Source organism: Alligator mississippiensis, chromosome 2 (assembly GCF_030867095.1).
Source record: "Alligator mississippiensis isolate rAllMis1 chromosome 2, rAllMis1, whole genome shotgun sequence".
Taxonomy (NCBI): Eukaryota; Metazoa; Chordata; order Crocodylia; family Alligatoridae; genus Alligator; species Alligator mississippiensis.
Window position 1 is genome coordinate 18,518,637 of NC_081825.1, and position 25,342 is coordinate 18,543,978.

Below are 25,342 nucleotides of genomic sequence, written 5' to 3' on the forward strand. Positions count from 1 at the left end.
CATCACTGGCCTATTGTGAATTTACTTGCCCACTACCATCATCCCCTTCAGCAACTATAGGTTGTGGAATTTATCCTGGGGGGCAGAATAGAAACAAGACAGACTGAAGCTCTACCATGAGCATCTCTGGATTAATAATAGTGCTAACAGGGGGGGAAAAAGGCTTTAAAATTGCAATTGGGAAGTGGGGTTTTGATAAAAATCCCATTGGTCAATGTAGGTGTCAGTTTTATTAATGAAAAGTTACCAGTGATGATAACATAAAAACATTATTTGATGGGGTTTTTTTGTTTCATCTTGAGATTTATTTTTTATTTATTTATTTATTTTTAGAATCTGGTAGATGTGGGTTTTCTAGTCACTTTGGGGGCTTTTTCTCCACATTCCCATATTTTGTAACTGTTTTCTGCCTTTTTCTATGTACACAGCAGTGAAAGGTATAAGAAGTGGCTTTACCCAGCTTTTTTTACAAACTTTAAACTTTACCCAATCCATTTCCATTGGGAAAAGATTTAAATGAGGATTCATTTGATCAAAAGATTCAAATGAAAGCATTCAAATGGGAAGGAAAAAAGGGCCAGGGGGGCTAGGGACATGTGTCCTGGACCTGAAATGGGAAACTAAAAGTTCTCCATTTCCAAACATCAAAATGAAAAATGACATGTTGCAGTCTCATCCATTCCCATATCAACCTTTCTAGAGTTTTCTTTAGGTAAAAGTTTCAGTGTTTTGACTCGTCCTGATTTTGGCTAAAAACAAATCAGTAAATTTGCTTGCGGCAAAATTCAGTATCAGTTCTTAAATACCTGCCAACTGGCATATATTACTACTGTACTTTGAATACAAGTACCATGAAAAGCAAAATCATAATATCTGTTCCATTCCTGACAGTTTCTTTCTCTCTTGCGTTCTCCAGATGATGCCACAGACAAGGACCTCTCTGATCTGGTCTCCGAAATGGAAATGATGAAAATGATTGGGAAACACAAAAACATCATTAACCTCTTAGGTGCCTGCACGCAGGATGGTAGGTCTCCCCCATACTTCCGCAGCAGTGGGGAGTGTTGGTAGTACGCAGTCTCTCTCTGCTGTGGAGTGAGCGCTGTGTGAGCTCAGCCATGTGTAAACCCAGCTACTTTTAACAGAAATATACTACATTTTCCTGAACCAGCAGACATAAGGATATTTTTCCCCTACAATAAAAAAAATATTAAATTAAAGCCTCTATATTCAGGTTATGCAGAGGGAGGAAGATTAATCCTAGCCTCATGCCCTGGAATTATTCCCAAGACACTCTTGACTACTGTCATAGGTATATGCTGTGCTAAGTGAAAAGGTGACCGGCTGTTACATACAGAACCAAATATCTGGCTCCCCTCCTGTTATCAATGTTACTTTTTACTGATTTTTTTCGTTCCTTTTTCTTATTGTCTTGCTCTCCTCTCTCTGGAGAGGATATGTTGGGACTGGAGGGAGCAAGGTTTGACTGTCACTAATTATTATTTACTCGCTGAATGCCTCAAATTTGGCTAGACAAAGCATTTGTCTAGTGGTTAAAGCACTGGATTACAATTTGAACTCTGGAATTGAGAAAGTCATATAATGCCCCTTCCATGTCTCTACTTCCCTACCCATCCCATGGAAATAATACTGCTAAGGGTTACCCTGTGACTAACCCTAACATCTCAGCAGCGTCCCTTTGACAGCAGGGTGTGGTGGGGTTTGTGTAACATTTTATCAGAGGCAGTGCAGTCCACTGGCTGCAAAACCTGCATGGAGACTCCCAGACCCGAGCACTTCTCATGTCTAGTTTTCTTAGGAATTTGTCTGGCTCTGGATACTGTAGTATTTCAGTCTTAATGCATTTATCCTCACAACATCCCTGTGAGATAGGAAGTACCATTAACATCTTCTAAAAGATAAGGAACCGAAGCACAGAAAGGTTAAGTGGCTTGATCAAGGTTCATATATGAAGTCTGATGGAACATAGACTCAAATGTGGGTTTCCCAATTTCCAGGCTTGGGCTTTAGTCACTGGACCATCCTTTCCCTCTGACCTTATATTAGCCATGGACTTGCCTTGTGACTGCCCATAGTCACCTCACCTCTCTGCCTCATGCCTTCCATCTGTGACATGGGACTACCAACAACATTCCTCCTTCCTTGGTTTTTCATCTGCAGGCCCACTCTACGTTTTGGTAGAATACGCATCGAAAGGGAATCTGCGGGAATATCTCAGGGCTCGTCGGCCACCCGGCATGGATTATTCCTTTGATACCTGCAAACTGCCAGAGGAACAGTTAACATTTAAAGATCTGGTTTCATGTGCCTATCAGGTGGCCCGCGGCATGGAGTACTTAGCTTCTCAGAAAGTGAGTTGAAAGCAGAAAGTCTGTGTTTGTTTTATTGCGTGCATCCAAGTAGATGGAAGCACTTGCAATGTACAGAGCAATTTATGGGTATAAAACATCAGTTCTCTTAAGAGCCTGTAAGTATGTAATTTTATTTTTTATTACGAGAAGTATAGGTATAGGCTGAAAAAGTCTGCTTAAGGACCTAGAAGCCCACTTGTTTATTGCTGAGGCCATATATGAACTTTTTAGCAGGGCTTCCCTTGGCTGTCGTCAGCAGTCCAACAGTAACTTTTGTGAACAACATGGAGATATCAGGGTAATGTAGCATGTGTATGAAAAGTGAGACCTATATGCATGTTTTCAGCAAGTAAACACGTGTGTTGCACAGTGGAAACATCTAAATGCAGAGGAAATCGAGCTTCCGCTGTCCAAGCCTCAGTCAATTCCAGACTGTATCCCAGGGCGGCAGCAGTCGGGTTTAGAGCCACAGCAAGTTATATGCTGCATCTCAGCAGTGTCCCTTTGACAGAAAAACGGAAGGTGACTTTGAGAGAGACTCTCATCCAAGACAGGCCTGGATGCCCCTGTGGTCCTGTTTCAGTGTCACTGTAAATATGGGGCATTGAGGAGGAAGCAGAGATCCTGCCTGGGACAGGCATTCATTTCTGGAAAGAGCAATGACTCTTGTTAGGGTAGCAGTGGATCATAGGTCCTGCTAGTTACACCAGTGGTGGGTTTGATCCATTAAAACTATACCGACCACAGAAATACTCCTGGGTGGTCTCTAAAAGTGCCTTACAGACATTGATTGTGGTGCTGCTCTCATGTACACCCCTGTTTCCAATAGCTTCACATGAGCTATTGCTGATTTGTGCTGATGTGAGTAAATGGAGAATCTAGCCTGTTGGTTAATTTAAACCTTGTAGCACATGACATAATCCTATTTTAGATCTGGGGAAAGCAAAGGCCTAGAAAGATTTAGGGTTACACAAGTCATTGGTGGATCTGGAGCCAAATCTAGGGTTTGGCTGCACTACAGTCAAAGTTAGCTTTAAGTCAGCTCACCCAGGTACTGGAGCAGTCTCACCATGGCAGCACGGGGCTCAGAGCAAGCCAATTTACTTTGCTTCTTGGGTCATGAATTCATTGAAGAAATATTCTCAGTGTCTTCATTCCATTTGGTTTACTGTAAAAGTAGGCTCGGACCCTACGGCCCCTGGAGCCATTGGTTCCAGCCTGCACAGGTCGGGCTTTGACGGTGCGTAGGAGTTGGGGGCTTCATCTGTGCTGCACCACACTGCCTGGTGGCTGGGCAGTGGGGAGCTTTCCTGCATCGCACTGCAGCTGGGATGTGGGGGCAAGCAGAGGTAAGGAGAAGCAGTGGTGGCAGCAGGCACTAGCCCATCTTGAACCCATAGTGGGCCATTCTAGCCACCACCAGGAAATGTTGCCAACCCCTTCTGTAAACCACTAGCCTGCACTCTTGCCCCTGTATAAAGAATAGTGGGGATAGCAGATAGGAGAGTCTGTGCAGTAGATGCTGCTAGAGTGTGGCTCGTCTGAGACAGCGTGTGGCAGTGATGAGACAGAGCAGGAAATTAAACGGCGCCCGCATCTTTATAGGCTGGCCTCTGAATAAATGAAACAGCATCTCATAAACCACAGCTCGCTGTTGATTCCAGCCATAAGCAGCTCAATAAGCCCATATTTATTTATTTATTCGCCTTTCACAGTGCATTCATCGAGACTTGGCAGCCAGGAACGTGTTAGTCACTGAAGACAATGTGATGAAAATCGCTGACTTCGGCCTAGCCAGAGATGTTCACAACATCGACTATTACAAGAAAACAACCAATGTAAGTACAGAGCTGCTGAGCACAGGGGAGTTCCTGGTGGCTGAGGAGTTACTCATCCTTCAACACACAGCCCGTTCTGCACCTCCGTTTTAAGGACATTCTTGCATTGAGAAATCTGCTTATGCCCAGTTAGTAGCAGACAGGCGGGTAGCAGTGGGGCACAGGACGGGCACATAAGTCCATACGTGACAGGTCTTCAGTGAAGTTTTGTTACTAGCATCACCAGTTGTTTTAGAGGACCCAAGTCATAAAATGGGAATCTGTTTATAACGAGCTTCAATAAAGTGAAACTCGATTGATACCAAAGAACAACCCAGCCCCCCTGCCCCCAAGCTGTTTCAATGCACTGTAGCTGCAGTTATAATGGCTCTGCAGTTACAGAGCCAACTCCTTGTCAGCCCCAAACCTCTCCAGTGCTTCTCATTTCAATGGGCACCTCCCCTTGGAGTCTCCTGCATTTCACACCTGTCCCTCACTTCCATGGCGGAAAATTATTTGCATTGTATACAAAGAATTGGGAGACCCAGGCTCCGCAATAATGGAATGCATCCGGTAGCGGTTCGATGGCCTGCAGGAATGAATTCTGTCCGTCTCTTTCTCGTTTCGGGTTTTTGTCACATGTTGCAACCCACATTTGTGTCCCTGGTGGGTAGCAAGGGGTGGGCCCACTGAAGTCAATGACAAAAACACCGCCTTGGATTTCCCTGGGACTGGGATTTGAATCTTGGTGAAGTTGTGCTGGGAATCTGCTTTCGAAGGTTTCCCTGACAGTTTGGCCTCAGCAGCATTTTAACTGGGAGAGCAATGTGGGCTTTCGTTCTCGAAAGCCCGCAGCCTAGCTGCCTTTATACTCGATGGATGTTGTTTTCAGGCTGAGATGTGGATGCTTTGATGCGCTAAACCTGCTTTGGCAATGAAATGCAGCACGCTATAGGGAGGGTGTTTACAGCAGAGATTGTCCATGAAGATCAGGGGATCAGATGTTATAATCTGTTTACATGTGGCCACTTTTGCCTTGCACAGTGACCAGGGAAGCAGATGTGGTTGCTAATGAAAATGTTTCAAACTGGATTAGAATAGAAGATTCAGATGGTGCCGTTGTGGCTGAGCGAATATGCTGATGGGACATTCCCTTTGTCTTCCTAATTACAGGGTCGGCTGCCTGTGAAATGGATGGCTCCAGAAGCATTGTTTGACCGGGTCTACACTCACCAGAGCGATGTGTAAGCATTACCCACATTAAAAACATTTAACATAAAGCAAAACAAATAGCAAAGGATCATAAAGACAAATGCATTGCAAAATGCAAATGGGACTCGGGGCCTGCGCAGTGCGGGTGGAAACTGGTACGAACAAACAAACAAAATCCTCTTCTCTGTGTGCTGCATTTGACTCTAAAATACAGCTCTACCCAGGTGACTTTACTATGGCCTCATAGGGTGCATCAACACGTCACCCTACAGCAATGTGGCAACTTAGCAGTCACATGTCTACATGTGTTTGCCAGCTATGTCGCCATAGCAGCAAAATTTAACGGTGCACCACGCACATGGCACAGTAACCGCTCGTACCGCACCATGCTTTAGTACTTCCAGAAGGAAAGTACTAAAGCATGGCACTGTAGCAACATCGCCGTACTGCAACAGGTAAACGCACACAGATAGTATTTTCATCCTAGGATTTACAGAAAGCTTCTGAATATCCTGATAAGGAGATAGGCAGGTGTTTCCGATCCATTGTATAGATGAGCAGACTGAATCATAAAGAGGCTTCAATCTGTGTTTATACAAAATTATTATAAACTTCCCTGAACTTTAATCCAGTTAGTTAGACTTCAGACAGACTACAGCTAGCCAGACAATATACATCAAATGGACTATCTAATTTATTTTGCCGTGTGGGGGATTGATTAGTTTTGTTTGACAATGTTTTTCTTTTTACCCTGCCTAGTCAGCTTTCATGACTCCACACTATAAGCAAAAGACACAACCCAGAATAGAAATGAAGTCCATTAGACACTCAGTCTAATGATTAACCACACCGTCCCAGTTTCTAACTAGAGCAAAGAGCAGAGAAAGCTAAGATGCTGTTTCGTATCACAGCTGAACTTGGGACTCTCCATTTTTATTTTATGGAAGCTGGAATAGCCCAACTAAGCCCAATAGCCCAACTAAGCATGCTGGCTTTGTACTTTTTAATAGTGGGATCCATGTGCAAACAGAAAAACCTGTGGGATCTCCAAATGCTAATACAATTTCTCCATTTAACGCTAGACAAATTGGTATTTTCCCTTTCTCTGAATTTCGGCATGTAGCCTCATTGATCTAAAATCATAGTTTCCATGCTTAGGTAATGCTGCAGTGGGCGTGATAGATAAATCTAAGCTTGGGGAGACAGACAGATAATCCTTGTTCTAAAAAAGAAATGCAGAAGGCAAAAGATATTTTGAAAAGAGGACTTTCAAATGTAGCACAGCTGCAGTGCTAGGGCATGTAACCTTAGTTCTCTGCTGACTTTTGTAGGGATATTTTTCTCCCAGCCGGGCCAGTGAAATAAGGGTTGTAACAAGCAAGTTTTGGTATCAGCTTGCACAATTAGTGGCCTGTGGTTTGAAGCCCGCAATTCAGTGAAGCTGTGCATGAATAATTTGATTTGTTCCATTCAGTGGAGCTGGTGGAAGACCTAACAAAGAGCTGGGGGTAATAGATGGGCTGTCACCTATCTGATTAAATGCTCATTTCAATTTCAGACTTGGTGCCCGGGATTTCTTTACTATTGAGTTGGATCAGCAGAGATCTCCAAGTAACTAGTAAAAATGGCCTAGGCAATTAGTCATGCTATTGATGACTTTGTTAGCTATGCATGGCTGCGCAGGAATAAAGCAAAATGGGCAAAAAAAAAAAAAAAAAAAAAGCTCATTGAATTTTAAAGATCCTTCTTTGGTTTCCAGCTGGTCTTTTGGAGTGCTGCTCTGGGAGATCTTTACTTTGGGTGGGTCTCCCTACCCGGGAATTCCAGTCGAGGAACTCTTCAAACTCTTAAAAGAAGGCCATCGCATGGACAAGCCAGCCAACTGCACTCATGACCTGTAAGTGATAGCATGGAGGCCTAATGGCCTCATTTTTAGAGGCTCGGCTTGATGTGGGAGTTTATTTTCCTTCCTAATTCAATTTCTCCAGTCCACTTCCTTGTGTGTCTAAATACCCCTGGCCATTGCTTTGTCTGACCCCCACTTACTACTATTTAGCCAGCCCTGCTGTGTGTCCCTGCTGTGCCATTGTCCAGTTGGCTCCAGATAGACTTATCCAGCCTGATGCGTTTAGACTCAATATGTGACTGACAGACAAAATATGCAGCTACACATGCTATGCTTGGTTGATTCATGTCAATTTAGCATTCAGCTCTGATCTGTGAATTTGCCTGGTGAATTTCCTTCTGAATATGACTTTTCCTGCCTTTTTATTTATTTGTTTCATGTGCTCTGCAGTGATCAGACAAGGGGTTATATTTCACAGGGCCCCCTGTAATAAGGGACTTTGATGCACTGCAGTGCCTTTTTCCATTCAATGCTCCATTGCCTAAGTGTTATTTTAAGTGGGCCAAATTGTCATTCAGTGAGGTGTAGGTAGAAAAAGGGGTTGACCCAGTTGACAGCGACAGATAATAATGAGGAATGAAAGCCGTTCTATCTACCCTGGACACAACACAAATCAGAAACACCTCCTATGGCACTGAAACCATTGCTAAGAAGCCCGTCCTGCGCGTCAGAAAATGCCATCGTTCCACTTAGTTCCTTCCGAGTTACTTCAGCTTCAGTAACTTCCCAAACAAACGTGAATTAGGGAACACTTAATTGCCCATGTCTAACTTCACGCACTGCGCTGGGACGGAGGCAGGAAAAATCACTATTCAGGATGCATCATGCAATCGGATTCCATCGAAAGGATGTTATCTCCCTGTTCCTTACTGTTGTCTTTTTAACTCTTCCCCAGGCCATTTGGCTTCTCTTGCTCCCTACTGGAAGAGCCTTCTTTCTGGTCCTGCTGCCAAAGGGCATACATATCTGAGGCGACCAGGAGCTCCAGGCCATTGAAAGCCTCAGCCTGTGCTTCCTATGCAATCAAGAGCCCCATGCTAGACAGACAAAGCACTAAAGTTACTGAGTGATCATGCTGCCTTCCTTAGTACTCTGTAGTCCACCCTTTTCCTCAGCCTTCCTGCCCAGTTGCTTTGTTTTTCTCCTGTTCTCCTGCACTCTTGTACAGTGCTTTAGTAAGACCCCAGGCAGGAGATACTTTCCTGTGGGCTCTCCTTTTAATGGTATTTCTGCTTCTGGCACAACAGCTGAATTTACTGTCCCTGCATCATTGTACTCACCCAGATGGCTAGGTCATGTTGGGTGGGACGGTCAGTCACAGGAGCCGATGGAGCCACGTGCCTTTCTGAAGGACCTGGGTCACTGTTTGCCCCTGCAGTGTCTTACGCTGGCAACTGCCAGGGCATGGAGAGTGTGGGCTCTGTGGGGAATGACTCTTGTGAGTACATATTACTGTCTTTTCTCAGGTACATGATCATGAGGGAGTGCTGGCATGCGGTCCCATCTCAAAGGCCAACCTTTAAGCAGCTTGTTGAAGACCTGGACCGGGTCCTCACTGTAACATCAACTGATGTAAGTGTCTACCACAGTCTAGATTAATCCATGATAGCGATGACCTGAACCCAAGCCCTGCAGCTGACTACACCTGAATGCTGGGACTGGTTTGCAGTTCAACCCTAGATCTAAAATTCAGAAATGGTCTTTATCGTAATAGTGGGTGAACCCAGATCCAGACACCCTCAAACTTTGGGGGAAGGAGTTTGACTGCGTGTCCAGTATTCACAGGTCTCACCCCCTAGTAATAGCAGTAATGGGAAAGTACTGTGGTTTCATTGCTGTCTTTATCTCCAAGTGATTTTTTTTTTATTCCTCCTTCCTTGCCTCATAGGAGTACCTTGACCTATCAGTGCCATTTGAGCAGTATTCTCCTGCCTGCCAGGACACACACAGCACCTGCTCCTCGGGAGATGACTCTGTATTTGCACATGACCTTCTGCCAGATGAGCCATGTCTTCCCAAACACCAGCAGTGTAATGGTGTCATCAGGACATGATGACTCAACACACACACAGACGACAAAAAAAAACTCACGAATGTAGACTTGGGGGAGGCCGAGGACAACGGTAGTGAAGGATCTTTGAAAGAAACTGCTTGATATTTCAAGACGACTTTTGTTGTTGTTGAGCCGTAGAGGGTTGTTTTTTCTTTGTTGGGTTTTTTTCCCCATTTGCTGTATAAGAAGTCAAGAAGCACTGTTTGGCCTGAAGGAACTAATCTCTTGCCAAGATTATATATATTTTTTTTTTCCGAAAACAGAATGTTAAGTCTATGGGGTGCCGACCTCTTGACCTTCAGTAATGTATTATTGAGTGCCAGAGTTACCGTTCTGTGCCTGCAATACAAAGAAGAAGAAAAAATCTTCCTTTTTAAAAAAAAAAAAAAATGTAAAGAATGTAGAAATTCTTTGCTTATGCAATCTGTACATGAACCTTTTTGGTGGAGCTGAAAAGCCACATTGCCTGCAGGGATTCATATATTTATATAAATATCTATATTTTTGTTGTTGTTGTTGTTGATATGGACTTCATGTAGATTTACCCAACTACTTGGAAGGAATCCTTTTCTTTTTTTTTTTCCTTTTTTTTTTTTCTTTTTTGAAAAAGAAATATCTAAATAAAATAGTTGTGTCATCTTAGAGTTAATGGCAGTGGCTTAGCCATATAGGTCATACCATGCTTGCACTAGAGCTGGGAGTGACTGGTATATACAGAAGAGCAAGTACATTCCAAACAGAAGGGCCAATGAATGGAGGTGATGTTAAACTGTTCATTTTTATGTGTATGGGGAGGAAAGTGTCAAGGCTGCTGGTATAAAGGTACCACCTTTCTCCAGGAAATTGCTAAATCATAATATCAGGCACAGACTTATGTCTCTGGTTGTGTAACTTCTTGCGTATTGGGGAATCATGGCCCCATGATTTTCTGCAGGCCATATCTGAATTCAGTGGTTTGCCCACGTTTCTGAAGCTAAGGATTTGGGTACAATTTACTTTCATGAAATGGATTTGGATTTTTTTTTTTTTGCCTTTAAAGGGTAAGTTCTAGTGAAGCATATACATATGTTCAGTAGCTCTCCCCTTTAAAGCGAGCAAGTTGCCTTCATCTATCTGCAGTGATTTGGAGAGAGTAATTACGGGTACCTGTAGGCAAGAGCCTTTAACTTATATCAAAAAGGTTTATTCCAGAGAATTGTGTACATATCTATAAATATATACTGTATATATATATAAAAGATTGTATAATACTAATGCAACAAATCAGTACTGAGAGGGAAATCTCTCAAAAGAAGAGCATTGCAATCTAGGATATACTGATCTGGGCAAAAGAAAAGGTTTTGTTTTATATCTTCACAGTTTTGTTTTAAAAATTGTACCTTAACATGTATATTTGTAAAGTTATTTATAGACATTAACATATCTGTTCATTGGTTTAAATAGCATAGTATTACTGTAAACTTAAAATTTCACTGAGTTTAAGTAAGTTTTTAACTTATTAAAATGGAGAAAAAATATAATCAAGTTTTTCTTTTGTGTTTATGGGAAATATTGAAAAAATGTATAGATGTACAGTCCTTTAACAAATTACATTTAATGTTTTTATATACATACATACATATGTATATGTATATGTATTCATTTTTTTAAATATTAGTTTATCCTGGATTGCAGTGAGCAAAGGTAAGTTTATTTTTCAATACATCATCAGTGGTTAAATCCAAACAAATAGGAGCAGAGAGGTGATCTTTACTTATTTGAAAAAAAAGATAGGGCCAAGAATTCTTCCATCAATTTAACCACTGTTCATTAAGGGGGCGTGGGTGTTTATTTTTCTATTTTCGAATGAAGGTATTCTTTGTGGTTGACTTAATAACAAGTATGCAGCAAAGCTAAATGTTGACTTTGGATGATGCACGTTTTTTTTCTTCATTTGCTGGTACCTTTCCATTTTGGGGTCTAAGAAATTACATGTGGGCGAAATAGCAAGAGGAGCAACATTCTGTCTAGGGGAGCTGAAATGACTGCATTTTTCTCTTGCATCTAATATATGTTGAACAATGCCAATAATATCTAATTTGCTACATTGAAAACTGTAGGCGACTTATGTCCCTGTGTGCCAAACAAACTGCTTCAAAGCACAGAAGCAGGGGGAAATATAGTTTGGAGCTAGCAGGCAATGGCAGATATTTTTATGAGAACATTTTACCTGCTACCATGAAGAGGCAATATAGTAATTGCACCCTGATATTTTTTTTTTTTTTTCCTGGACATACTACATATCAATGATTTAAAATGACAGGGTGGCTGCATTTCATGTTAGCATTTTTTTTTCTTGGAGCCACAAAGTTTTGGTCATAAAAGAAATAATTTATAGTTTGAGGTTACTTCAATGGAAGTTTGAGGTAGATTTCTATAGGTTTTGGTTTTTGAGATTTTAAAGAGAAAAAAAATGTTGGTATTTTCTTACAGAGGTTTGCTAATTGCATACATTCCCAGTACCTGAAGCATTGGTTTTCCAGTACTGAAAAAAGTACAAAACTGTGCATGATTTCAAATGTTATTAGATATTATAAATATATATAATTTATTGAGTTTTTACAAGATGTATCTGTTGTAGACTTGTCGACTTTTTAACATTTCTTATTCAATGCTTATATAGTTTTATAGCCTGGACTGTTATCTTTAAAAGCTTAAAAAAAAAAAAAAATAACATTTCCAACTTTGTTACATTTTATACTGTTGATGTTACAATCCACAGATTTGCATAGCATAATTTTTTTAATGAGCAACTCTGTTCAGTTTATTTTAATACTGTATTTCTTTGCCTGGCAGCAGCAGGTGTGAAAGGTGTGAAATGAACACTAAATAAACCTATTCTGCTTTTGTTAACACGGTGACTTACTTTTACCAAAATAATAAAAAGAAATGACTTGTTGAGTTTGTTTTCCCGCTGTTTAGGGTTGTTTAAAACAGAGCTCCTGTTTTTTCAGCATCTGTCATGATGCAGTAAAGATACACTGGCAGGACTACCCTATATTTTTAAGCCTGGCCAGCCCATCAGTTTTCTACTGATAAAAACATTTTAAACAATGTTATACCATTATAAACCCTGTTGTGGGCATAGTTATACTGGTATAAAGGTACCTTATATTAATCCAGCTTATTCCCTTCCTGTAAAGGATTCATCTGTATCAATATAAACACCCTCAAACTTCAGCTTGAACCCAGCAGGAGTTTTTCCACTGACTTCAGCCGGGCAAGGATATCACTTGGTGTGCAGTAACTCAGCACCACTGAGTGCAGCGGAGCACAGCACTGCAGGGTGTTTTTCCATGAGAGTCAGTGTCCCCCAAGGCCTTGGCATTAAAGAGTATTTGAATGCGTTCCTCTTACTTTGAGACCAGTTGTGCTTTCCTCATTGAGATAGAAATTGCACTGAGTGAGTGGGAGTTTGCCTTGATAAGCATGGGCCGGGTAAGTATAATGACAAAGCACATAGGCCCTGCAAGCAGCTGCTGCTGTTGCTTCTCAGTCGAAAGCTGCTAGCTCAGTCCCCGTGGACTTCCCTGATTATCCAGGGCACTCAGAACCGTGCAGCACTGGCCTGAGAAGGGTCAATGATGCTGTCGCTCAAGCAGGTGAGAGGAAGATTTATCCAGGCGGTTGGGTTGTTACACCTTTGCATTACGTTTCCTGGGGAGATTCAGAGGCGACAACTTGTAATGGAAATGCTGGTGGGACTTTAACTGTAATTTCACAATCCTACAACATCTGTGATGTCTGTGTATGAAGAGACTCAGCCCCGGTCCGGAAGAAGTATTCAGATCTATTCAGCCACGCATTCATCCCCTCCGAGTCATCCCATGAAACTTCGCTCACCAGCCAAGTCCTCACGAGTTAAAACAGGCTCTTGTAACACAAGTTAAAATAGGTGCCTGTAACACCTTGTGGAGACACGGCAGTTGTAGCCGGAACAAGTGAGCTGGGTGTTGAGACCACTGTCTTGTTTTTCCTATTGCTCGTAAGGCTGCAGTATAGAAAGTTAAGCCTCACTCTGCTTGTGTGATGAATGTTATTAGTTAGCTGCAAGCGAGAGGAAAAGTGGGGAAAAGTGAAATATGATTTCTTGGCGTTTAGATTTTTTTCCTTTACAAACTAGAGGAAAACACATTTTTGGCATCAAAGCTGAAGTATACAGAAAGACTAAAAGAAGAGAAAAAGAGCCGGATAGGGAAAGTGCTTACATTTGTGCACTGGGGCCACGTTCTGATTCGTATGGATTCCCGTCTCTTATTCAGAAAGCATCTCTACTGACTCCAATAGGACCCTCTTGGAGGAAGATAGAGCTGTACACACAAGAGGACTGCTCTCAGACAGGTCTGCGTTCAGGTACAACCATTGTTCATTGTTCTGAGGCCAAATCACTTGCTGAGTGTAGTGTGGGGAGTCATTCTGCATGTCTGCCCCTGGAGATGAACAGCACTGATGTTTCCTTTTGTGTGCTGGTTTGTGGTATGAGAGACACCAAACCTGCAGGTGTTGCTACCTTTGCCTAAAGGATACCAAGACTATACATGCTTGGGGGGGGGGGGGGGGGTGTAGCATAAAGTATTAACTAACAGCTTTTAAATAGATATCCTAAAACTTCCGGGTGCATCCAGTCAGGGCACGCTGTGCTATTCTGGACTACCTTTTTATTGTTAGATCCATTAGGATTAGAAATCTCTTGAATCAACTAGTCCAGCCTGTTGAAAAGTTCTTGTAGCTTCTCTGTCACATCTTGCCTTGACTATCAGCCAAGGTGGAGCTGCCATGAGCTCCCTTACATACTATCTCCTTGCCCAGCTGCCTGCTGCCAGTTTGAATCCTACCCCAGGCTAGGAGAGACTAAAAGTGCTTACCATCTGCTGGCTGCTTAGAGACCACTTCGAAACAAGTGGGTGGTCTGAACCCAGTTTCTGGCAGACAGCTGTCTGCCTCACAAAGAGCCAGGATCACAACTGGCACTCCTTTTGCCAACCCCTGATGAGCAGTCATTGCAGAGAGGCAGAGGATTAACACAGATGTGGGTCATGAATCTCCTCTCACTTCCATTGGTTTTACATAATTGCTTTCCACAACATTACTCCAGAGTGACTCAGAGGTACGAGACCTCAATCTGTCCTTTCAGATGTAAATGTCTTCTCAGCTCTTGCGCAGTGTTTCATAGATTCATAGATTGTAGAGTCGGAAGGGACCACAATGGATCATCGTGTCCGACCCTCTGCCCCTGGTGTTGGAAATACTCATTGTGCTATGGCCTGTGTCCTACTCTATAGCTAACCATCTCATTCGAGGGCTGTCATGTGAGTACCTTTCATGAGACCTAAATTCCCTTCATCTCCTTTTCCAAAAGGGAAAGCGTGAAGCGTGGGGCAAAAGAAGCTGAAAATGTTGGTCTGCTACACAATGTTCAATAGGTAGCTCCAGTGGAAAGTCTGGTCTGTAGGACTAGCACTAACCCTACCATTTACTAACACAACCATTCCTTCAAGCGCATAGAGAACTCATGTGAAACAAACCCACAGTGAGTGCCTCTACACATGCAATCAATGCACAGCAATAAACTCCGGTGCATATTGCACCGGAGTTTATTGCTCCAGGGTGCAGCATTTGAATGAGCACCCAGGACCACAGCACATGGATCCTGGTTGGAGCTGCCCCAGCTGGCAGGGGCCTTGCGGGATCAACCTACCAGTCTAGGGCTGCTCCAACCCCACTCAGTGTGCTGTGTAGGGGCTGGCTGGGGCACGAGGATGCTCCAGTGCAGGGCTAGCTAGTAGGCAGCCCCTGCCCTGAAGCACCCTCATGCCCCAGCCAGCCCCATCCGTGTATACACATGCATTGCTGCAGAGGAAAAAGCTCTGCCGTCAGCTAGTACTTGTGCTTACAAGCACTAACCTGCAGCAGAGTGAATTAGTTTACTCCATCCTAATAGCACTACACGTGTACATGCTGAGATGTTTACCATGGAGCTAATTGGGAAACTGCAGTAAATGCCTTGTGTAGAAGTGCCCAGTGAGTCCAATCTCTGTCCACAGATGCCAACTCAAGCCTCCAGATAGTGTTATGTTTGCTTTCCCTCTTGGATTTCATGATGTCATTTTTCCTTTTGTGCCCTTCATTAGCAGTGGTAAAACCTTTACTTATAGGTTTGTCTTTTTTTTTTTTTTTTAATCACTTTCATTGCCCCACAAAGCCAATTCTGCGAGTAGTGTGACTATTTCTCTTTGCCTGCAGCACATAATATACATTTAGAAAGCAAAACATTGTCAAGAAACATTTGCAATGCTGGCCAGACATGACTGAACATGTGCCGTACAAACCCCTGAGCTCTCCGAAACTGTGAATCTTCCTCTTCAGTGTTTCCAGCTTTCCACCTAAATGTTATTTCCTTTCCACAGCAAGAGGGTATTTTCTTAACATAATGGACGTTTTTGTACACAGCTAGCCAAGCCAGTACAGACTGGCATTGGCCGCTACTGCTGGTTTCATAACAACTTTCAGACAATTCAACATTTACTATAACACTTTTTGCCTTCTCTTCAGTTATAGCTCCATGAAAAGCCAAGGTGGATTTGGAAAGGGGACAGCAAGTAAGGGTCAGCTGTAACCTGCAGCTACAGCTGCTGTAGGGCTACAGCTGTGTGACAATGCCAAATGAGAAGAGTCACTGGTGTTCTCAGTATGCCTTGCTGCAGTAAGATGCCATCATACCTTGAGAAAAGTAGTATGCAAGCAGGGAGTCTCCAAGAAAGACATGGTTCTTCTGTATTGTGCGTATCCCCAGAATACAGCCTTCTCCCACTCAGTCTGCTAGTCCCTTGGCTTGTGTTATTCAACCACTCTGTCTCACATTTCCCTCTTTGTAAAAGACATAGGGATATTACCCGCATGGTTTGTACAGTGCCTCGAGTATACGCTGTGCCTTACACAGAGGAATCATCATTCCCTAAAGAGATGATCATAGAAAATTAGGGTTGGAAGGGACATCTAGTCTAACCCCCTGGTCAAAGCAGGACCATCCCAAACTATATCATCGCAGCTAAGTCTTTGTCTAGCTGGGCCTTAAAAACCTTCAACGATGGAGACTCCACAACCTCTCTGGACAACTTGTTCCAGATACTACCCTCCTACTGAAAAAGTTCTTCCTAATATTTTATATAAACTTCCCTTGCTGCAACTTGAGAACATTACTCCTTGTTCTGTCTAAGATCCTTTAAGTCAGGCCAGACAAAGACGGCAGCTGGTGCTAACAATCCATAAAGGCACCGTGGCTCTTGGGTCTGCCCTGAGAACACTGGTGTTACTACACCCCACACCTCCAGGGCTGGCCAGCTCTGCTGACTGGTGCAAAGTGGGGCGGCTATATGACCATACCTCCGCCCATGTTCCCATCAGGGTGGTTAGCAGAGTCGGTATTCCACCACGCAACTGCAGTAGAGAGACCACCCAGCTCCAAAGTCAACTTTTAGACCACAGTTACTACCCATTGCCGACTAAAGCCTTAGCAAGTGCGTGTGTACGCACATGCAAACACACACACACACACTGATAGCTTATTGACAGTGGTGGTGACCCCAGAATATTTTGCCCTGGAAGACATATTGACAAGTTGTACAGATGTAGTCCCCAAAAACCTCATCTCCTCAAATGCCACCCTAGACCGTCAACACTTCTAATCCAGTCTCAGAAGCAGATCACAGCCTAGACTTGGGAATCCACATAGGTACCAGCATGAATGAATGACATCACAACCCAGCCACTGTCTTGGCCCTCAAACCCTCAAAGAACAAGGATCAGATCATTTTAGCTCCCAGATCACATAAATTATCTGGCACCCTGCACCAGATAAAGAGAAAAGGATAGCAACACAAGAAATGATGGCAAAAAATAAAGATTAATCCAGACAGGATAATATTTAAGAAATTCCTCATAACCTATCCTGGGCTCACAACAAGCCCCCATTGAGGCTGCTGACTCCTGTCCCAAGACTAATCAGGGTAGTAATGACCTGAACTATATGAAGGAACCCAACACAGATATGTTGCTTCCAGTCAACAACCACCCAGTCAAATTCCCCTTTCTTAAATTCACCTAAGGAACTTCATCTTATAAGCCAGGACATAAGCTCAAAGATGCTTTAGTGGCACTGCCGGAAAATCTGTCCTTGCATATAGGACCAATATCTTTTCTTATCTGCCTAGATCTTTCTGCAGCATTCAACAAGAACCATCATCTGGTAGTATGCCTTCTCACCTGAGAGAGGTGACAAGATCCCAGGGTAATGAGCTAAAATGGACTTCCCTGGAGGGTCATGCCCAATAAGTAATGAGGTAAGACTGCATCCCTCACTTGAGAACCTCTAGACAAAACAGTTCAATTTACCGGTCTTTGTTTGCAATTCCTGCATGCAGCCACCAAGGGAATTGATGACACCATATGACTCGGCCACTAATACTATGCATGTGGCTCCTGGCTCTACTGCCTTTTCACCTCACATGACCATCCCACTCCCAGCAAGGTGGCCCAAAATTTCAATGCCATTTGTTTAAAGATGAAAAAGAGATGGCTGAAGATGAACCCAAGCAAGCCAAAGATGATGCTAATACCATACACCCCCAAGTAAGACAAGCACCTTCTAGAGGGGAAAAAAAAAAGAGGAAATGATTTTTCCAGTATTATGTCTGTATAGAGCAGGGCAAAACCCTAATCTTCAGCTCACTCGCCCTCCCTTTCCTGTTTAACCAACAGCTAACACCACAGATGCTGTTGAAGACTGGTTTCCATGGGTGGATCTATGATTTTGAAAAAAGAGCTAAAAAACATTCTGCAAGGCTGTGAAATCAGAGAAGAGAGGCCAAGAGTAGCTGAAAGACAGCAACATTTCCAGAAGAAAGGATAACTTGATTTTTGAAACATCAGGACCCTTAAAAGGGAGAGACAATTGTCAACACCTGTGGTGTAATGAACAATGAGCCATTAAGTTGATTGATTGCCTCAGCTGCCTGAATAGAAATGCCTCTGCTTCTGCAAGCAGAAATCAAAGTGGGAGGCTTCTATTCCCGACAGAAAGTCAGCTTCTCCCCTTAAGCTATGCATCCCAATTTGGGATACAGGGGGAAGGAGGATTTGTAGGGAAAAGGTGCATGTGGTGTGAGAGTATTTGAATGAGCTTGCAATTTTCTTTGGTTGAAGAAACACACCCACAATTGCTCAGTTCAGTCCCTAATTTAGAAATACCTTCAGATTTTTTCACTGCTATTATCACATAGCAACCTCCTGGAGTAAAGCTGTTCTTTTCATAGACATTAGGGCTGGAAGCGACCTCGGAAGATCATCTTGGGTTGGCTGGGAGATGCTGTGCCATCCTGCTGGACAATAAACTGGCATCTGTTTTTTACTGTTTTTTCATCTCTTGGCTGGGCTACAGCAGCTCCTGGCCATGAAGCTTTCAGTCCTTAAGAAACTCCATTCTAGTGCAGTGCATTGCAGTGCATCGCCTCAGCAATGCAGACAAGGGCAAACACATGATACCCATCCTCCATTCCCTATAATAGCTTGCCATTGAATACAGGGTCAAGTAAGCTGTGCCCCTTATCTCCAAGGCACAGAATTACAAATCAAATAAGTTTTGGATAAAGTTCCCGAGAGGCACCTCCAGGAGCCTCCAGATCATGTATCTGTCCCTGCGGGGTGCTCCAGAGAAGCCCAGGATACCTATGCAGCCAGTGGGGGGAGATGAGCATCTCCACAAAACCCCACAAGCTGAGGAGGGAGCCCCCTAAACTGGGAGAGCACCAAATGGTAGAGGCTGAACCCAGGAGTGTCTCATTGGATCCAGATCCCAGAGTCCTCATCTGAGAGCAGGGACCTAACTCAGAGGAGACGTAAGCCGGAGCTTACCTGCACATGTAACTGGAAGCCTAAATTTAGACACCCCTAGAATCCAAAATGTGCATGCTGAACAAACATTGGTGCCTAATAGTTTTGGAGCTGCTGGAGTAGGGCTTTTGAGGACTGCCTTCTTTCTTTCTTGGACTTAGGCACCTTAATTCTAAGCCCCATATTAGACACCTGTTTGGATCTCACCTGTGGTCCTTACCTTCAAACCATTCAATGGTGTGGGCCAAAAAAAAATCCACCAACCTCCAAGGTGAAAATCATTGTCAGTTCTTTGGCACGCTGACTTTTTCCACTGAGAGCAATGCTTTGTTGGCCAAGAGGTGGTGCAGCTGACCAAAACTGCCTCAAGAAGTAGTGACCAGGACAAGCCTCACCATTTGTCTCTACATGAAAAGCACATTCCTTTGGGCTGGTATTCTCCCACATAAATGCACAGTCCTGCGTGTATATTTTTAAAATTCCTTCTGAAACAAAACACTCCTTTGCACACACCTATCCCCTTGAGGAAAGGAGAAGACAACACACACAGGACAGATGTTATACATGACACATCATTCAGCGCCCTGTCAGAAGAATCTCAGATGCTGTAGTGACGAGCATGGCAAAACAAACTATTTAAACTAGGATGGGGCACAGGCTTTGCAGAGGCTTGGGCAGGCACCAAGAAGGAGAGCTGAGTCATCTTCATAATAAGGGGGAAAGGATGCCGAGGTTATGCAGACCTGCTGAACGTTTCCCAGCAAAAATCCAGCACATTTCTGAGTTCTTATGATTTCATACATTGGGAATTTGCAGCTGTTAGAACAGACCCACTTGTCTGGTCGGGCCATTTGTTTGTAGCGTGCAAATTATGGAAGATTCAAACAGACAAAGGTGCATTTTAGGAATTGCCTTTGTAGGCAAACAGGTTAATAAATAAGGGTGGTTCAGATTGCGGATGCTTGTTCTTGCTCAAAAAGAAAATGTGCAATTTATAATGTTGTACACCCAAACGGTGGAAAGGGGGGGGGATGCACATTAAGATTTACCTGGAAAGTATTAAATGGACTGTACAAAGTTAGGAGTTCCTTCTTCTTCAGCATGAAAGGTTCAGGCCAAATATTTCATGAGAGATTTACACAGGGCATGGTTTAACAAATGGGAAATTCATGCAAATAGTGGTAAGTAATGTCCCAGAGCAGCAATTGTGCAAGTAGATCAAATTTCCAGAGGCCATTGGGCAAGTCCAGAATCTGACCAAGAGGAAAAACTGCAAACAGCTTCCCTTCTGAAAGGCCTTTCCGCTCTCAAAATGACTCCCATGCCTCTGACATCAGTTTTGTTCCTATATACCTGTGTGTGTGGGTGGGTGGGTGTGGGTAAACATACAAAACACCTGTAACTAACAAAAATATTAACACAAAAAGCCAAATAACCACTTTCCCCAAAAAGATCCCAGCAGACTTTCTTTTTAACCTGCAAAAGGGAGAAGAACCAGAAGCCCCAGGAGTCTGAAAGGGCCTTTGCTGTTACTATTGACTTCAAGTGGAAAGCATTCAGATGCTACAGTAATGAGTGCCACTATAAAAACTCTTAGATAAATAATATTTACAAGACAAACAAGGAATCTGAGTAGCTCAACTTATAACCTGTTCAAAAAGGAGGGCAGTATACAGAGTTTCTGCCCTGTTAAATATTTCTCAGGAAGGCTGTTTCTCCCGTTAGTTCTTTTGTATGCGAGGTATCTGAAATTCATTCTCTATGAGACACTTCTAAGCCAAAGAAATAAGTTATGTTTCATTGGTACATGAACTGACTTAGGCTGACTTTGTCTTTGAAATACGAGAGAATGCCAGTAAAGATCTTGCATGGCTGAGAGGCGTTACTATAAGCCCAATTTATCAGGAATTTACATAGAAGAGCCCTACAGCCAAATTTATGCCTTGAATTTAAAGGTATTAGATGAGCATGTGGTATCTTTATGGGTACTTTTTTTTTAACCAAAGGAAAATTAGAACCCAGACCTCCTTGGCCTGATTAATTCACTTGTCAAAAGGCAAAGGAAGGACAAAACTAAAGACAAGGTAAATTGTGTTGGTTTTGTGATGTGGGTGTCCTTCCTTGAGCTGTGAGTGCCCTACCCTCCATTGTTAGAGAAGCTCATATTTTATAATTATGTTCAATTCACCTGTACATCTAGCCACCAAGGTTACTGCCATAGCCACCTTCATCTGGCAATAGTCTCTGCTCTTCACATTCCAGTCTCAGTAAGCCATGCCTTCATTACGTCGGGACTGGGGCAATGACCCATGCAATGCTCTCCTCTGTAGGGCTGAGCACTGTTGAAATCCCAGAGGTTACAGGAGATACCACAACCTCTCTGGCTAGTGTGGGCTAATGCTCAACTACCCTCATAATGAGGAAGTTCTTCCTAAAATCCATACTCAGTTTCTCCTGCTGCACTTTAAGACCATTGTTCATAATCCTGTCTTCTATGGCCTTTCACAAAGATCAGACTATTACCAACATCCTTTTTAACCAGCCTTCAAGTATTTGAAGACTATTATCAAACACATCCCTCCCCACACCACCTCAGCTTCTCTTCTGCAGACTAAATAATGCTAATTCTTTCAGCCTTTCCTTATAAGTCATTTCCCAGACCCCTAACTATTTTTGTTGCCCTCAGCTAGACTGTTTCTCATTTGTACACATCTTTCCTAATGGGTGGGATAAAAACTAGATATAATACTGAAGGTAAGGCTTCACCAGTGCCAAATACACCAAAAGAATCTCTGCCCTTGCCTTGCAAGCAATACAGCCCAGTACACTATTGATCAACAGGTATGATACATCTGATGGTGCCAAGAATAAAGATCAGGAGAAATCATTCTTGATGAGCTCTTCTCCCTGACAAATCTCCCCGAAGAAAGACTGTGTATGGAATGCAACTCAAATGAACAGGGAATATTTTCTTACTAGGAAAGCTCCTGTATCTGATGCACAAACCATCCAGTGACCAGTAGATAAATACAAGACGTTCCAGTAGGCAGATACTGAAGATCAAGATCCAGATGAGAGGTCCAGAGCACATGGCACATACCACAGCACTGGAAGTGGGATGCAAAGTGAGCTTTAAGCCTTGTTCTCCTGATCCTAGGGTGTCTGTGCAACAGGCCATGGGGTGTTGGCACAGCTTGCTGATGGAGCTGACCAGGACCTGGACTTGAGGATTTTCTATGATCCTCATACATCGCAAGATACTAAGATAAAAATCTTTCTTTCATATGTACTTGTGTCATGGAGACCCGCATAAGCAAACCACTGCGGCACATTAATACTTGCTCTCATTTTCCCTCTCTTGGCTGGGCATATAAAATGCTGGGGAAAAGAGGCGGCAGTGAGAAGTGGCGGTAACCAATTATCTCTATTTACATTCCTTTCTATGGGCAAATGGGTTTTGCTTAGTGCAGTTCTGCTTAACACTCATTTTTTCTGGAAGCAATTAAAAGCAGGGGGTTTGCCTGTATATTAAGTAAAAATCAAGTGCGCTAGGAATATTTTGAATACATGCACCAGTTATTCTGGGATTCACCACTATGCACAGTAATTTGCTCAAACCAATGGAAGCTGTCAAACCTGTAGAAACATTTAAGATCTAATCTATCTGGATCCGCTTAAGCTTATCAGTTACCATGTGATGAATTTTAGAAGTCAAGTCTGAACCTTTTTTTATTATTATTAGAGACACAGGGAAGTCAGTACATTTGTACAATATTTAAGTTTTGAGATTTCTTAAGATTACAGTCTGTGCCAATTTATTAGAAAATAAGAGCTCAAGAGGTATAAAGAATCCTGACCAGGTGCAACCCTCAGATAGTACCACAATATCCAGGTCATTTCCAGTGAGTAAATTTTTATGATACTTTCAGTAATGAAGCTTACAAAATTAAGTTTTATATTGTCATCCAGCAGGGTAAATACAATATACGTTACAAGATTACAGGGTACATAGCTGGGAAGTACTTCCAAGGTTTAAATTCATAACTGGTGTGAAAATCAAGAGTAAGAAAGGGAAAAAGCAAGGAAAGGAAATAAAAATGTTGGGAGAAAGAGTGATTCTGGGGTGCATCATCAGACGTAATTGTGACCTAGTGATCAATGTCTGACCTCTGGGCATGGGGGAGGTTTTACAAGCACCAATGTCACTGTATGAAATTGCAGTATTTTGCTTAGACTGATACATTGTGTAGCTTGCTAAGTGTACAGGGCAAAATTTTAGGCATAGTGTCAACACAGGGAGGATAGGAGAAAGAGAGAGAACCTCATGGCTAAGGACAAGCCAAACAAAATGTGCAAGGGCCAGCAGTCTTCAGACTGGACCTGAGCCTCCTATCTGTGTCAGGCAAAGTCTCCATCAAAGTCTAGGAAAGTTTTCCATGTGGGAGGAAATCAGAGATAAGGCCATAATGCTTATGTGTGCATGTGTGACATGCAAACACACCTGTTTATGCAACATTAAAGTTGAGAAACAAAGCAGTTCAAAAGTCAAGGAAAGCAGATTTAAGGTTGAATACTTGTCTCTCAGTCTGCCTCCCTGGCTTTACCCTTTAAAATATGATTTCTCTGCATGCCTCTGTTTAATAAACCAGCTAAGGGTGTTCCATGATGCAAGGATCTCTGCTTCTTCCACTCTGCAAAGGAAGAACATAAAAAGGTAAAGATATTATCATTCTTGTACTCACAGGGCACATCTACACAAGATGCGTTAATGTGCATTAGCCTAATTTAATGTGCGTTATGGGCATGTGTCCACATGTGCACGCCTGTAATGCTCATTAAAACTGGCAAAATTAAGCTAATCGCACCTAAATTTGATACTGCACAAATGCAGGTATCAAATTTAGGTGCAATTAGTTAAAGTATGTTAATGCATGCGTAGACGTGACCCAGCACTAACTTTAGTGCTGGGCCTGCCCAGCCACTAGGGGCACATGGCAGGGCTGCAGGGACTTGGCGCTAACTTTAGTGCCAAGTCCTGCACATGTAGACACCTGTCAAAATGGCTTAATGCACATTAGCTTAATGTGCATTAAATTTAGTTGTGCTTAAATGCATGTGTAGACATGCCCATAGAGTAAAACACAACTCACAGCTTGAGGTGCTCTGGGCACAGATCATGAGGGATGGCCTGTGATCTCCATTTTGCAGAAAATTAGACCTCAGAAAGGATATTTTAAATTGATCTTTTGAGAAACTGACACAGGCAAATTAAAACAGGAGCTGAAGCTCACCCTCATCTGGATCGTCAGCATCCTTTGCTCACTACTATGGAGAGAGCCCATCTATCCAAATGCACAGCTACCAACATGCATGCCGATATTTCATCTGGTGGTCAATGCCTATTGAAAGCTCTCAGGATCAGCTGCTTCCTGGATTTTTTCATTCTTTTCACTATCAAGTGATTTATAGGGGATGTGGCCACTTCAATCACTTGAGGAGATGGGCACTGCATTATTCTGGTGGGCCCCAACCACTGATGCAGCAAGTTGGCTGGCACCTCCCCTAAGTATTACAATTGCAGTCATTTCCTGAAATATTCTTGAGAGCTAACAGCATAACTGTTTTTGTCTTTAAGAGAACATTTTATTTGTTAGAAGTAAATTGTGCAAGAAGCTAGGGCAAGAAGAGGATTCGTTATCAGCATAGCAAGGTATTTTTTTTCCGTCAAGAAACTGGAACTCATGGCTAGAAAAGGAAAAGTCTTTCAAATTGCATATTCTTTTCAATCCTTACCTCTCATATTCTTTTCAAGCTTTTTTTTAGTGTTTCATTCAGTTCTGAATGCTCACGTCAAACACTGATCTGACCTTTATTTATTTTTCTTTCCTAAAGGACTGAGTGGTTCGTTTGGCGCAGAAAATAGCTTTAACTATCAGTTCAAACAACTGCTAAGGGCAGAGACTGAAATCTAACACTTCATTCCAGCCTCAGAGGAGCCAATGCTTCACATTAAATATCAGATAAGGGGAAACAACTCAATTTAGTCTGGCTACGC

General features: G+C 42.7%; 1 protein-coding gene across 5 annotated transcripts in view; it reads left to right on the forward strand.

Annotated features, from left to right (window-relative positions):
* Positions 1 to 12,300, forward strand: part of FGFR3 (fibroblast growth factor receptor 3) — an 84,931-nt gene extending 72,631 nt beyond the window's left edge. For all 5 annotated transcript variants that reach the window (XM_059721481.1, XM_059721482.1, XM_059721483.1 and 2 more), the window contains 7 exons: positions 917 to 1,027; positions 2,182 to 2,372; positions 4,088 to 4,210; positions 5,363 to 5,433; positions 7,161 to 7,298; positions 8,774 to 8,879; positions 9,196 to 12,300. In XM_059721481.1, coding sequence (XP_059577464.1) covers positions 917 to 1,027; positions 2,182 to 2,372; positions 4,088 to 4,210; positions 5,363 to 5,433; positions 7,161 to 7,298; positions 8,774 to 8,879; positions 9,196 to 9,360 — 905 coding nt within the window. In that variant the 3' untranslated portion in view covers positions 9,361 to 12,300. The remainder of the gene's footprint in view (positions 1 to 916; positions 1,028 to 2,181; positions 2,373 to 4,087; positions 4,211 to 5,362; positions 5,434 to 7,160; positions 7,299 to 8,773; positions 8,880 to 9,195) is intronic.
* The last annotated feature ends 13,042 nt before the right edge of the window (positions 12,301 to 25,342 follow it).